At 44.2% G+C, this 15025-nt stretch overlaps 1 protein-coding gene across 4 annotated transcripts in view; it reads left to right on the forward strand.

Annotated features, from left to right (window-relative positions):
* The window catches only part of USP13 (ubiquitin specific peptidase 13), a 97323-nt gene that overhangs the window by 5616 nt on the left and 76682 nt on the right, over window positions 1-15025 (forward strand). For all 4 annotated transcript variants that reach the window (XM_048506802.1, XM_048506800.1, XM_048506803.1 and 1 more), the window contains exon 2: window positions 11549-11674. In XM_048506802.1, coding sequence (XP_048362759.1) covers window positions 11549-11674 — 126 coding nt within the window. The remainder of the gene's footprint in view (window positions 1-11548; window positions 11675-15025) is intronic.

The raw sequence follows: 15025 nt of genomic DNA on the forward strand, positions 1-15025 counted from the left end.
AGTGGGGTCTCCTCCTGTTTCTCTGTTTACACATTAGGAGGCACCCCACTGTCTGCTACATGGCTTGCCTGCTGAAGTCTCCCAGGTCTTCTTACTCTTTACTCTTAAATGGCGGGCCAGGCTCTAAGGGGGAATCACTTTACTCTTAAAGGCACACAGTTGCAAGATTGCTGGCTTCGTTAAAACCCTTTACATTACTGTTATATTGTTATTGCAGTTATGTCAATATTGCAGCCCCTTTCCAAAAATAACCCCACCCCTCAAATGAAAGAGGCAAAGCAATGCCCTGGACCCCGCTGTGCTGAAGAAAGGGACCATGTCCTAGAACTTATTTTCTCTCCCAACTCCACACATATACAATTCGTGCTGCTTCTGTGGGAGGAGAGGCTTGTTATTTTGAGATTCCTTAGTATTTCAATATTCCTGTGTTAGATCTATCATTATTTCGACAGATCTTATATGGGACAAATGCTTGAAGTTGAAATAAAGTTTTTAAAAGCCCGAAGCAAAGGATGACACCGGGCTGTTTGTTTCACCTTCTCTGCAAAGGAGGGGAAAGGTTCCTCTTTGCCTGCTCTCACAAACAGCGGAGGTTATGGGATCTGCCACACAGTGAGTGAGTGCGAGGGGGGATTGGTATCTGTGCAGAAGCTCTGCCCCAAAGAGAATCTCCCTTCATCAGGGGGCAGAACGCCAGTTATAATCAGCCTGTATCTCTTCCGATTGCTGCAGGAGGATCACAGATTAGAATTTCTGCCCGTGGAAGCAAGCGCACCCCCACTGAGGTTTTCCTTTTAATCCGTCATATTTGAAAACCCCTTTGCGACGGTTCTCTAGGCTGAAATGTTTCCAAGATGGCTTCCTGGCAGTGTGGTATTCTTGAAATGTTTTGAATTTCCTCCCGAAAAAGCCGGCCCTTTTCTCAAGTCTCTGTGCCTTTGCTCAACTTCCGCCTTAGAGCCTGGCCCGCCATTTTTTCATGTCCCCCGCCTCACTCCTTTCCCCTCATCTCTTGGGCTGGTTCCGCATTGGCCAAAAACAGTGGTGTGAAAATGGTGTGAAAACGGTATAAACCCTTTTACACTGCTTTAAACCCTTTTACACCATTTTCACACCATTTTCACACCGCTGTTTTTGGCCCATGCGGAACCAGCCTAGGTTTTTATCCTTTCATATGTTTGGCTGCTTTTCTCACTCCTCTCCCCACCGCATTTTCTCTTACATGTGGGTGAATTTATTTGTGAATAAACCTGTGATTACACAAAGCAACAATTCTACTGGTTTTCTTCCTGCAGTCTCTTATGTGCAGATACATTTACTTGCCAGTAAACCCGCAATTACATGAAGCAATTATTCAACAGACTGACAAGGCATCAAATCAGTGAATCAGCAAAAAAAAAAGGTTTGGAGATGCGTGCGAAGGTGGTAAATGGAGGATCGAAAACATTCTGGAGACATTCTAAACCAGTGGTGGTGAACCTTTGGCACTCCAGATGTTATGGACTTCAATTCCCATCAGCCCCTGCCAGCACGGCCAATTGGCCCTGCTGGCATGGGCTGATGGGAATCGTAGTTCATGAACACCTGGAGGGCCTGAGTTTGACACCTATGTTCTAAACCAAAAGCCAGTGTTGCTCTTGCTCCCCACATCTCCATTTTATTATCATAGTAGCAACTTTGTGAAGTAGATTAGTCCAAGTGTGCATGGCTGCCTGAAGTCACCCAGCACGCTTCGGACAGAAGAACTGAAATTACCCAGTCCTTAGCAGAGTAAAAATGCAACAGGGTTTTAAAAAAGGAATTATCTTTTACTAGGATTCTAGTTTGAAAAAAAATTAGGCGACAAAATATGGTCAACAAAAAGAGGAAGACAAAAATAATCATGTGCAGTGGTGTGCAAGCAAGCAAACAAGCTTATATAGTAACAAACAGCAAAACAGCATCAACAACACAGCATAAGGAGGAAAAGAGCAAAGGTGAAACAAACTACAGCATTATATGCAAAAAGGAAGGTGACCCCCAATTAACCTATTAGCAGCTCAAAAACAACCAAGTAAATGCAGCTGTCTTACTCCTGCAAGGACTTACTGAAAGAATCACTAGGAATGCCAAATATTCTAACAGCTTCCAGTGTTTTAACCTTGAATTGATCCTGGATTTACCCTAGTTCTAGTCCAGGGGTCTGCAACCTGTGGCTCTCCAGATGTTGATGGACCACAATTCCCATCAGCCCCTGCCAGCATGGCTAACTGGCCATGCTGGCAGGGGCTGATGGGAATTGTAGTCCATTAACATCCGAGGAGCCACAGGTTGCAGACTCCTGTTCTAGTCTGACACTTCAACCAATATTCCACCCTAGTGAATAATTTGCAATATCAGATTACTGCATCAAAATCTCCCTCCGCCCCGTAGATTTAGGATGATTTCAGTCCTTCCGTCTCAGAACCATCTCCATCAGTATCTACTCCTTCTGACTGAACTGTGGTGTAGCAGTTAAAGTGTTGGAGTGATATCTGAGAGGCCCATGTTGGAAGCTCCATGGAAGCTTGCTGGGTGAGTTTGTCCCAGCCGTACACTGGCCTCCTATCCTACATCACAGGGTAGATGGGAAGTTAAAACCAGGAACGGCAGAATGTTGTAAGCTGCTTTGAGTCCCCACTGGGGAGGAAGATGGAGTACAAATGAAGTAAATAAACACATTGGAGGGAGGAGTGAGATAGCAAGGTCCCCTCTAATGGCTTACTCAGAACCAACTACTGCTTGGCCTTCCTAGAACTGACCCCTGCAGTGATCATTCAGTCTATTCATTATGTAGCTCGAGGCAGGATGGCACAACACTCAGTAGAGAAGTGGATGGTATACAGAAGGTGCTTCACCTATTCTATGGCTACTCTTGCACTTACGGTCTAGGAATAAACTTCATTTACATGAGAATTTCTTCCCTGCTCTCTACTGCACATAGCAGTCAGTGTTAGACTCATTAAATCGGAGTTAGTACCTGAATTTGAAGGCACTGTGATGTAGTGGTTAGCAGGACTGATCCCCCTCCCCATCATATTTGAAAATCTAAATTGGATTTTCAACTTTTATTATGGGTTCTGCTGTAATTTTTTCTTCTCTTTAAAAATAACATGGTTCTAAATCTGAATTTGATGTGAACATATAACCTCGCTAAATGGAATGGCCTTTTTTCAATAAATTTATGCTTGAAAAAAAAACTGTGGGGAAGACAAACTTGAAATTCATCATTTCTGACATTTATTCATGTCAGAAAGCCTTATTTTATGGCTTTATGCCTGGGCCCTGGGACAAGTAAATCACCCAAGCCTTGATCACTGATCCATTTGGGTGATTTTTATTCCTCCTGTTGTAGGCCTATCTGGTTTTTTTTTTAAATGGCTCAGTATTCTGAATAATTGGGACTCTATCTACCAAACATTGACATTTCTACCTTTCAAATCCTGTAGAACTATTGGTCAATTACCACACTTTGCCTCTAGTTAAGAATATAAGAACATAAGAAAGAGCCTGCTGGAACAGACCAGAGTTGATCTAGTCCAGTACTCTGCTTCTCGCAGTGGCCCACCAGGTGCCTTTGGGAGCTCACATGCAGGATGTGAAAGCAATGGCCTGCTGCTGCTGCTGCTCCCGAGCACCTGGTCTGCTAAGGCACTTAATTGTGATTATTTACCTTTTTTGTGAGCTGGGCAGGGGATGGGATAAGGGGATCTGCCGCAGGAGATGGGAGCATGAAGCTAAGAGGAACGCTGGAAGAACCTTTCAGTTCTGATTTCAGACTCCCCATGAAAACCTGTTGTGGTTGCAGGTCGTGAAAATGCCCCTATTTGAGGACATGTGTGTAGTTATCTAAAAATAACCTATGTATTAAATGTAGTTTTCTTACTTAATAAACATGTTAATATTGTAGTCTCTGTCCAGTTTTAAAATTGATATGTTGCATGGTTAAAGCAACCAATTATTATGCAATTTTATGGAGGAAGTATCTCAAGTGGAAGTCCCTCACCTTGTTGGGTGATTTGGGGGACTTCTGGAATTCTAAGAAAGAGTAGTGCGCCTTCCTCCCGTGCCACGGTAGGAAGAATCAGTCATCAATTGGTTGCCGCAGGGGCAATTACAAAATGTTGGGTGGTTTGAAGCCAAACATCCTCTGAAGAGGGGAACAGCTATTTTTAAGTGGATGCTTCTTGCGGACCCGGAGGTGGTATCTTTTGGGGTCTTCAGAAACACTTCCTACTTATTTATTTATTTATTTAATTTATTATTCGGTTTTATATACCTATATATATACCATTTTTTATACCTACCCCCGAAGGGCTCTGGGTGGTGAACAACATAAGATTACAGGTATACAATAAACTCTTAAATTAATTAAATTAAAATGCAGCAAACAACATATTAAACAATGTCCGCAATAATCCTCATTAAACCCTCCCAAGAGGAAATCCAGAATTGGCACATTGCTTGGGGGGGGGGGTGAATGCTTTGAAGAAGAAGCAAGTGGGTCTCAGAAAACCACTGGAGGATGGTGTGGAATGGACCTGAGGATGCTGGCAATTACACTGAAAACCCCTTTTTCCAGGTTATGAGATGGATCTGCCCCTCCTCTCAGAGTTTGGGGAGATAAACTTTTATTTGGTCTGTTGTGCGTGGTTTCTGTCAAAGGCACATTACAGGGCAACGCTGGCTTTTTAACTAGCAACTGGCCCCCCCCCCCCCCCCCTCGGTTTGTTTTTAAATTTGCTCAAGAATCTGTATGGGATTCAAAGGTGACTCAGCTGGCTGGTGTTTGTCATATCTGGTCTGAGATGGGCTATTTTTGTAACACACACACTTCAGATCTCAAGTGTCACCCAGCCGGCCTCGTCTCTGAACAGGGAGCAGGGCTGATTAGAAAGGGCAAAGGAAACACTAAAACAAAAGCTGGGGATTTCAGTACTGAAGGAAAATGGCCTACAGGATGTGCCTCCACTATTTAGAGCTTTTTTTGTGATGGCATCCTCGTCTGGTTTTTTTCTAGAAGAGATTGAATGTGTGATTGTCCGGTCATTTCATTGGGCTTTGGGTTAGGGCTATATTTATATACAAATGAAATGCCTGTTGTGGTGACGGGCACCATATATGTAGAAGACTGGCCCAGATGGTGTGGCATGCATGTTGTATCTTGCCCTAACTTCCTGTGGGATGGATGATGCATCTTTGCACCCTCTCTGCCTTCTCTAGGATGTTCCTGTTAGGTGGGTCATGGGCAGATTTTGTCTCAGTAGCATCGTGGACCCAATTGCAGCTCTTAGACCCCTTCCGCACATGCAGAATAATACACATTCAATCCACTTTCACAATTGTTTGTAAGTTAAGGTGACCAGATTTTCACCTTTTTAAAGTGGGATGTGCGTGCGCCCCCGCAGCAGCGCACTGCCTTTTGGGACAATCCCAGGGCGGGAAACAGGGGAGTGCCCCAAAAGGCAGTGTGCTCCTGTGGCCGCGTGCGTGGGAGGCTGCCGCACTGCCTTCTGGGGTGCTCCCCTGTGACCGGGCGGGAAACCGGGGAGCGCCCCAAAAGGCAGTGCAGCAGCACGGGAGGCTGCCGCACTGCCTTCTGGGGAGCCCCCCTGTTTCCCGCCCTGTGACTGGACGGGAAACCGGGGAGCGCCCCAAAAGGCAGTGCGCTCCTGCGGCCACGTGCGTGGGAGGCTGTTGCACTGCCTTCTGGGGCACTCCCCTGTTTCCCGCCCTGTGACAGGGTGGAAAAGGGGAGCACCCCAAAAGGCAGTGCGGCAGAATTCAAAAAATCGGGAGATTTAAAAAAAAAACCCGCCGGACGTGGGACAAATTGCTTAAAAGCAGGACTGTCCCGCCAAAAGTGGGACGTCTGGTCACACTATTGTAAGTGGGTTTTGCTATTCCACACAGTAAAATCCAGCTGCAAAGTGGATTGAAAGTGCATTATTCTGCATGTGCGGAAGGGGACTTAGTATAGCAGTTAAATTGTTAGACTAGGATCTTGGAGACCCAGGTTTGAATCAATACTATCATGGAAGCCCCCTGGGTCATCCCATGCAAGTTACACCATCTCAGCTTTAAGTCTGTTATGGGTTTTCTGGTCTGTATAGCCATGTCACACAAGCCATAGATGCAGGTGAAACATTAGGAGCAAAAACTACCAGACCACACAGACCTGAAAATCCCCAACAGTCCGTTGATTCTGCCTGTGAAAGTCACTGACAGTACTTCCTCATAGGGTTGTTGTGAGATTGAATGGTGGGAAACAATGTAAGCTTCTTTGAGTCCTCACTAGGGAAGGAAAGTGAGGTATAAATCAAATAAAATTGTAGAAATGGAATATAAATGAAATAAATAAAATATAAACACCTACCGGTATGTGGGGGAGCTTCACCTCTTCTCATTTCCTATGTGAGAAAGCCTCACTTTCACATCTTCTCCTCATTTCCCTCTACATGGTATAGTGATTAATAATAATAATAATAATAATAATAATAATAATAATAATAATAATAATAATAATAATAATAATAATAATAATAATAATAATAATAATAATAATAATAATTTGGATTTATATCCCCCCTTTCTCTCCTGCAGGAGACTCAAAGGGGCTAACAATCTCCTTGCCCTTCCTTCCTCACAACAAATACCCTGTGAGGTAGGTGGGGCTGAGAGAGCTCCGAGAAGCTGTGACTAGCCCAAGGTCACCCAGCTGGCGTGGTGGGAGTGTACAGGCTAATCTGAATTCCCCAGAGAAGCCTCCACAGCTCAGGCGGCAGAGCAGGGAATCAAACCCGGTTCCTCCAGATTAGATACATGAGCTCTTAACCTCCTACACCACTGCTGTGGACTCTAATCTGGGTGTGGTTCCCCCTTTATTGACATGAGTAGTGGATTCTTATCTGGTAAACTGGATTTGTTTCCCTGCTCCTACTCATGAAGCCTGCTGGATGACCTTGGGTCAGTCACAGTTCTCTCAGAACTCTCTCAGCCCCACCTACCTCACAAGTGATTTGCTATGGGGAGAGGAAGGAAAGGAGTTTGTTTGAGTCTCCTTACAGGAGAGAAAGGTGGGGTGTAAATCCAAACTCTTCTTCTTTTTTCAGCTGTTTCGTCAGACTAGATGGATACCTTAGGTATGGTTCCTTCAGATGTTGTGGGATTCATAATTTCATCAGCCTCTGCCCGCCAGCCGCACCTGGGCCAATGGACCATGCGGGCAGGGGCTGATGGGAATTGTAGTCCATAACATCTGGAGTGCAAAAGGTTCGCCACCACGGGACTAGAATGTGACCAAATCCTGTCCCCACCCCCATATAAACAGTTGTGAAAGGTGGCACATTTTTAGCGCTTTATTTTTTTGTGGAAAATTATCTGTTTCTCAAGAATGACTGTTTCATGAATTATTGTTGAACAATCTATTGGGGCCATTGACAATATATTAGGCAAACTTGCCAGTTTCGGTGCTGTAATTAATGCTTTTCAAGTACCGTAATTATCCCTACAAATTTTGTGTTAGAGAGCGTACAGGGATGTTTTATTGAGCTGGTGAGAAAGGGTGGGAGTTAAAAACCAGTTCTAACATTCTTATTTATATGTCTACTCTCCCATGATTGAAATGATGTAAATCTGATGTGGAACTAACAAGTAATGCATATGATGGGCTGGCTCAGTGGAAGAGAGTTAAATTTTATTGAAATATGTGAGTGGGCAGCCATATCCACTGCATACACAGTTATCTGGGCGTACTGAAATATTTGTGTCGCCAGTTTTCTGTTCATTTATTCTCCCCCACCACAATTTAAGCAACGTAAAGGAAGGATGGGCTACATCAGGGGTCTGCAACCTGCGTCTCTCCAGATGTTCATGGACTACAATGCTGGCAGGGGCTGATGGGAATTGTAGTCCATGAACATCTGGAGAGCCGCAGGTTGCAGACCCCTGGGCTACGTTGTCTCAATTTTTACTGGTATTATTACAATACAAATAAATTCCTCATGAAGCGTTGCATTAGTTTGTATATGATATTTAAACTATACTTGATTACATTTTTCTTAATCAGATATTTCCATTCAAGTATTTATTGCTACTGGGACATACAAATAACATGGTGTACTTTTTAAATTTGTTTACCAAATAGAAGTCAAAACAAACATCACAAATCAGAACATGCTTTGCTTAAAGGCTTTGGATCATTTTTTCAGGACGTTTTCCAGGAAAAACTGAGATTCATATTTTTTCAGAAGACTCACGTCATAAGAGTTTTACTACATTCTCTTTAAGGCTGCCTTAATTCCTTTGGTTAGTGTGCTGAATGGGCCTGTTTGCCTTGAATCATTCACAGTTATTTCCTCTGACAAGCATCTCCCTGTGGAATGTCTGGCTCTTCCTGGGATCGCTTGGTGATCTTAATTGTGTGAAATGATGTACTAGCTGCTGTGAATCACAAGGGATGCGTTTCCCTTGTGGCAAGTATATTGGATTTGACAGCCATTTTGTTCCATCCTGACTCTTAGGATTTTCTTCTGGAAGTTTTTACGTCTCAGAAAGTTCTTTCCATATGTAAGCCGGTTAGCAGATTTGATTGGAAGATGTCTTGTGTCATGGTTGAGGGGCAATGACATGGGTGTTGAAATCTGAAAAGGATTCCAGAGTGGCCAGAAGGATTTCCTTCTTGTCGTCTGCATTTGCATTGTGTCTCAAATAATTTAGGATTTCGTTGGTTTTTAATTGGACTGTTGGTCACTGACAGCTTCAATACTTAGCATTTGTGCAACTCTTCGTGTTCAAAGTGTACGTTTTGTCTGTGTTATTACAGCAGTGCTTAGCAACAGACCCTAAACGTGGTGGGATCCAAAAATTTTAGTAACAGGTTCCCATGGTGGTGGGATTCAAACTGTGGCCTAGCGCCAATGGGCCTGGGTGGGGCATGATGGGGGCATGGCTGAGCATTTTGGGGGCGGGGCATTGCTGGGCGGGGCTGTGGCAAGGACGCAGCCGCTGCGCCAGTCCTTGGGCGGAAAACGAATGCACGCAGGTGCAGGCTGCCCCGCCGCTGGTGCACCTCCTGCTAGACTGCTTCAAGTTCTGCGCGCTACTGCTGAGAGGAGGGGCATAACTAAGGCAAAAATCACGTGGCAAAATCACCAATTAGTAACCCCCTCTCGGCACACACAAATAATTAGTAACCTACTCTCGGGAACCTGTGAGAACCTGCTGGATCCCACCTCCGTTATAATGTCTGTATCCTAGGTAGGGAACTGAGGCTGAGAAAGAATAATATGCTTGTATTTAATTAGTATGTTTGGGGCAGAAGTGAGTTACAGGGTTGCCAGATTTTGGAGATTTTGGAGGAGTGGAACATGCAGAGAACAGGGTTTGTGGACAGGAGGGACTTCAATGCAGTATAGTGCCATAGAGTCCACCTTCTAGAGTGGCCATTTTCTCCAGGTGAACTAATTAATCTCTATCACCTGGAGTTCACTTGTAATCCCAGGAGATCTCCAGCAATCATGGAGATTGGCATCTCTAGTTTTGAATCGGGCCTTCCACTTCATTCTTTTTTCCTACTGTGCTACACCAGCTCCCTATGACTAGTGACTGGATAACTTCATGGAGGAGAGGTTCATCAATAACTGCACATCCAGTGGCAGTTGAGACTCTGAATGCCATTGCTTGTAGTCAACAACAGGACCTCAAACTCATGGCCCTCCAGAAGTTATAGACTACATCTGGACTACAGCATGATGCTGGCAGGGGATGATAGGAACTGTAGTCCATAACATTTGGAGGGCCGTGAGTTTGACACCTATGCTAGGGCAATGTTGAATGCTCAACTAGGGAGACTTCTTACTAGATGGACTTCTAGTCTGATCTTTCTCTACTTATGCAAGTGCATCATGAATGTAGTTCAAATTGTTTGCCGGGAGAACTGTCCTGTTGATTTCAGTGGAAGTAAACATCCCCGCCTCAATTATTTTTATTTAGTTGTGTTTCAAATAAACAACCCTGCCTTTGGTGTGAGTTGCTGACTACTACGTGTCTGAGATAATGAAGCAGCAGTGCATATAGAGTGATCTATTATGTCGTGAGAAGTGTCTGGATACCCATAAGAGATGACAGTTAAAATCAGTGACCTTATGCAAGAAATTTGGGAATGACTCAATGAACAACATTAGTGTTTCTAGCAATTTGAAAACTGTGAGGCAGGTTGGCGTCAGGTGGCAGGGCCAGCTGATATTTTGGAAGTGTTGTGTTAGTCTTCATAAACGTATAGAGATTTTGTAACTTTTAAGTTTTGGCTGCGTCTTTGTTTCTGCACTGACCCAACAGTTTGTCCCAGTTAGAAATGAGAGAGCTTCAGCTTTCGAAATGGTGGCTACATATTGAAAAAAAGATCTTTTCCTTGGGCTTCTCTTGGGAGGCCGTGAGCAAATCGCTCACCAAGTCTCGAGATTTTACCATCATTGCTTTGCAAAGTCTAGATTATTTGATCAAGAATATCAATTTCTTCTGAGCAAAGCGCAAAGCTCTTGCTCTCCAATATTCTTTGGGATTATCCCTCAGCAATCTAGCCCTGCTATATACCTGGAACATCTTGTTAATTATAATTGCAGAGATGGGTCATGACTAGGAGAGCAAGGGGTGTAACTCTTTTCCCTCAGTACATCTCCCAAGGTCAGCTTCTCTAATATCCCACAAAAATGAGCTGCTTGCTGTAGATTCTGGTCCTGATACAACTGATTCACTTTCTCATATTCTGCTTCACTGTTCAAAATATAACAACTTCAGAACTGATTTGAGAACTGTACTACCAACAGGATTTATGCTCCTTTCTGATAAAGTAAAAATGGCTAAGCTTCTAAATAACTCTAATGCTGAAATCTCTGAAGCTGTTGCTACATTTTTACTCTGTGTAATGCAAGTTGTGTAATAATGATCTTTTTACTGTATTTGGAATTCATGACACACACCGGTTTTATGCCTAATAAAGGTTTTGGATTTGGATTTGGTATAGAGATTTTGGTGCAGAGAGATTTTTTTGCAGGAACGTTAGAAAGACCTTGGATTGTCTTGCCCTGATATTTCAGTGGCTTGATAAAAAACCAATTTCAAGTCAATTAACAATTCTGTTCTTTTTGGGGATTTTTTTCCAGTTGAGTTACAGCTGACTTATGGGGACCCTGTAGGGTTTTTCAAGGCAAGAGACGCTGAGTGGTGGTTTGCCATTGTCTATCTCCACATCATGATTCTGGTATTCTTTGGAGGTCTCCCATCCAAGTACTAGACCCTGCTTAGTTTGTGAGATCTGAAGAGATTGGGCTAGCCTAGAACTCATGAATGGCCTGGTGGTGGTAAGGGTCCTTGCTTATGCCCTTTGTTTGTGGGTCTTAACTGCAGTTTTGTCCAATTCTGCCTTCATTCCAGCTCAGGGGTAGGGAACCTGCGGCTCTCCAGATGTTCAGGAACTACAATTCCCATCAGCCTCTGTCAGCATGTTTATATTCTTTCTGCTTTGTTTCAGTATTCCGAAGGAGGTCTCTATGTGTGCATGAAGACTTTCCTGGGATTTGGAAGGGAACATGTGGAAAGGCATTACCGGAAGACGGGACAGAGCGTGTTCATGCATTTGAAGCGGCACGCGAGCGAAGTGAGTACCGTTATACCTAAAGCATCCGAAGGCAGCCTTCCATGTTTATTTTCTCCTCCGTGAGCATTAAAGCCCATGTGGGTCCAAATGCAGTTTGTTGCGGGGTTATATGTTGCAGTTCAAGGGGAAGTAAAGCAGCCGCACAGTTGTGACACTGGAGAGTGGGGGAGGACTGTTTGACAGACGAGGTCACAGTTGTGAATTTTCATAGTGTGCTTTTAAGAATCCAGTAGTTCCATGAGAACATGAGAACATAAGAACTTGCCTGCTGGATCAGACCAGAGTCCATCTAGTCCAGCACTCTGCTACTCGCTGTGGCCCACCAGGTGCCTTTGGGAGCTCACGTGCAGGATGTGAAAGCAATGGCCTTCTGCTGCTGCTGCTGCTCCTGAGCACCTGAGCCTGTTAAGCAGGTAGGGAATTTGCAGGCTCTCCAGGATAAAATTCAGGGTCCACCCCTATCAGTTTCTGTCAGCATGGCCAATTGGCCATGCTGGTAGGGGCTGATGGGAATTGTAGTTCCTGAACATCTGGAGAGCCGCAGGTTCCCTACCCCTGGTCTAGCCAATGTTCTCCATAGATCAGCTATGTACCATACAAGAGTTCACCAAAATGTTTTACTAGATACCAGAGTTTGGCAGCTGATATGCAGTAAATTCTATGACAGAGCAGTCAGTGGGGAGGAGAAGGGCTGTGACTCAGTTCAGACCACCAGCTTTGCAGGCAGAGAGTCACGGGTTCAGTCCCTGCCATCTCTAGACCCTGATGTGGAAGACCACCATCTGAGACCCACTGCTGATTGGAGCAGGCTGTATTGACCTTTAAAAACAAAAGGTCAATTCAGAATAAGGCAGTTTCAAGTGGACAATTTGTGTGAAAACTTTGTGAGTATCCACTGGGTATGCTTAGCCTACATCTAGGCCCACTCGCTGCCTGTATGTTAGACATAACTTTGGAACAATGGGCTGGATTAATCACATGCTACATATTCTGTGTCTGTCTGTCTGTCTGCATGCAAGCAAGGCTGTGAAATCCAACAGGATATACCATTGTTGCAGAGACATTCCTCCCATAGGGCAAAGTGGCCAGTTGCCCAGGGCGCTCCCTTGTGGGGGGGGGGGGGTGTGTGCAAAAACTGCAGGTTTGTTTGTGGGACTTTTTGTATTTTCAGTATTTTTCTGTTTTTGGCCTGCAGAGTGCGCAGTTTTTAGGCTAGCAGCACCAAAATTTCAGGGATTTCTTGGGAGACTCTTCTGATGATATCGACAAGGTTTGGTGAGGTTTGGTTTAGGGAGTCTAAAGTTATGGACTCCCAAAGGGAGTGCCCCCATCCCCCATTGTTTCCAATGGGAGCTAATAGGAGATGGGGGCTACACCTTTGAGGGTCCATAACTTTGGACCCCCTGAACCAAACTTCACCAAACCTGGGTGGTATCATCAGTAGGGTCTCACGAAGATACTCTGAAATTTTGGTGCTGTTATCTTAATAATTGCACCCCTGACAGCAGGCACCCCCTAAATTTCCCCAGATTTTCCTTTTAAATCCACCCCCTTTCTGCCAGTGCTTTCTTTCTTTCCTTCTTTTATTCTCTCAATGCCTAATAAAGGTTACTATTATTAAATCCACCCCCTTCAGCATGTATTTAAAGGGAGAATCTGAGGTCCCCAGTTGGGGGCCCAGTTTAAAGGCAGAATCCACCCCAAAACAGCATCACTTTCAATGTTGTTTAAACTGGGGACCCCACATTCTCCCTTTAAGGTGAATTTAAAAGGAGAATCTGGGCTCCCTAGTTTAAACACCACTGAAAATGATGCTGTTTGGGGGTGGATTCCAGCATTGCTTGTTTAAACTAGGGAGCCCAGATTCTCCTTTTAAATCCACCTTAAAGGGAGAATCGGGGGTTCCCAGTTTAAATAACATTGAAAGTGATGCTGTTTCCCCCAATTGGGGGACTGGATACAACACCATAAAATGTTTTCATAGCAGTAATAAAACATTTTGAAAGCATTTTGAAAATGTTTTCCAAAAATCACTTCTGCTTTGTGGTATGGCCTATTGCTGTGTTCAGATTTGTGAGTTGGGGCATGTTCTATAATGTGATGGTGACTTTGAAATGACCTGGTGGAAAAAAATCATTGTTTGGTCATGGTGGGAGAGGGTGGACGCCCATGGTGGGCGGGGGGGCATCAAACTCAGGTTTTGCCCAGGGCTCCAGTTTGCCACTGCACTATACCACATTCTGGCACACTTTATAGAAGAAATTCAAGAAACGTTCTTAAAAACAAAGCCTACAGTTCAGTGGAGTATACGCACAAGGAATTAACTCCCCTCATCCTTCATTTGTTTGTTACAAACCAAAGCCAGAAGATCCCATGTTCTGAGCCATAAGTGTGTTGCACTACATGTTTATGGAGGAGTAACTGAGTGCCTATGGCTAGTCATGACAGCTAAAAATAGGCAAGGCACCCTTGGCCAAGTGAGAAGATGTTTTCCTTTGTGTGGCCTTGTGGTTATGTCTTCCTGCAATGAACTGCGCTTGCTGAATTCATCTGGGCTAGGCTATGTCAGGCCGTGGTGAGAGGTCACATACCACATCTTCCCCAAGAGGCTTCTTTGAACCTCATGGAGTCATTAGGTTGGCTGGAAGACTGTGATCCCCCCCCCCCCCCCCAACATAATAACATGAGAGATATTGGCTTCTGAGGTCATTAAAGAACGTATGCAAACTCTTCCTTCCTGGATACTGAAGTAGCTGGATTTTGTGGTTTCATTAGAAACTGGCCACATTGTTCCTTGTTCTTGAAGGTGAACAGGAATATTTCTCTATAAGTCTGTATTGAGCAGAATGTAGCTTCGTGCACCCCTTTATGATAGGAACAGTTACCTTTTGACCTCAGAAATCATTAAACATAAGAGAGCTTTGCTTAAACTGAGAAGCAGACTATACACATAAACAAAGTATCACATATATACTGATACATTCACAGTTCATCGTTTGGTTTCAATTTCAAGCATCGTCTACAATAGTAAACATTTCAGTCAGAGGCTTTTGGTTAACTGAACACATAACATCTTTCCTCAGCCATGCAAGCAAGGCTATAAAATCCAACAGTTCTAAGGGCTAGAAGCTTTGTTTTTTGGGACTCCGCTATGTGCTGGGTGCCAAATTCTGCTTTTAATGATGTGTGACCATCTAGGAGGCAGAAGAGAGCGAGGATCTTGTGTTTTCTGGGGGAACCTGCCCCATTCAAGGCATCAGACCCGTTGATCAGGTAGCCCAAAAGAGCTGTACAGCCTTTGAAGTGTAGCAGGTTCTCACCAGTTCCCGAGAGTAGGTTACTAATTATTTG

Source organism: Sphaerodactylus townsendi, linkage group LG08 (genome assembly GCF_021028975.2).
Source record: "Sphaerodactylus townsendi isolate TG3544 linkage group LG08, MPM_Stown_v2.3, whole genome shotgun sequence".
NCBI classification, from domain to species: Eukaryota; Metazoa; Chordata; class Lepidosauria; order Squamata; family Sphaerodactylidae; genus Sphaerodactylus; species Sphaerodactylus townsendi.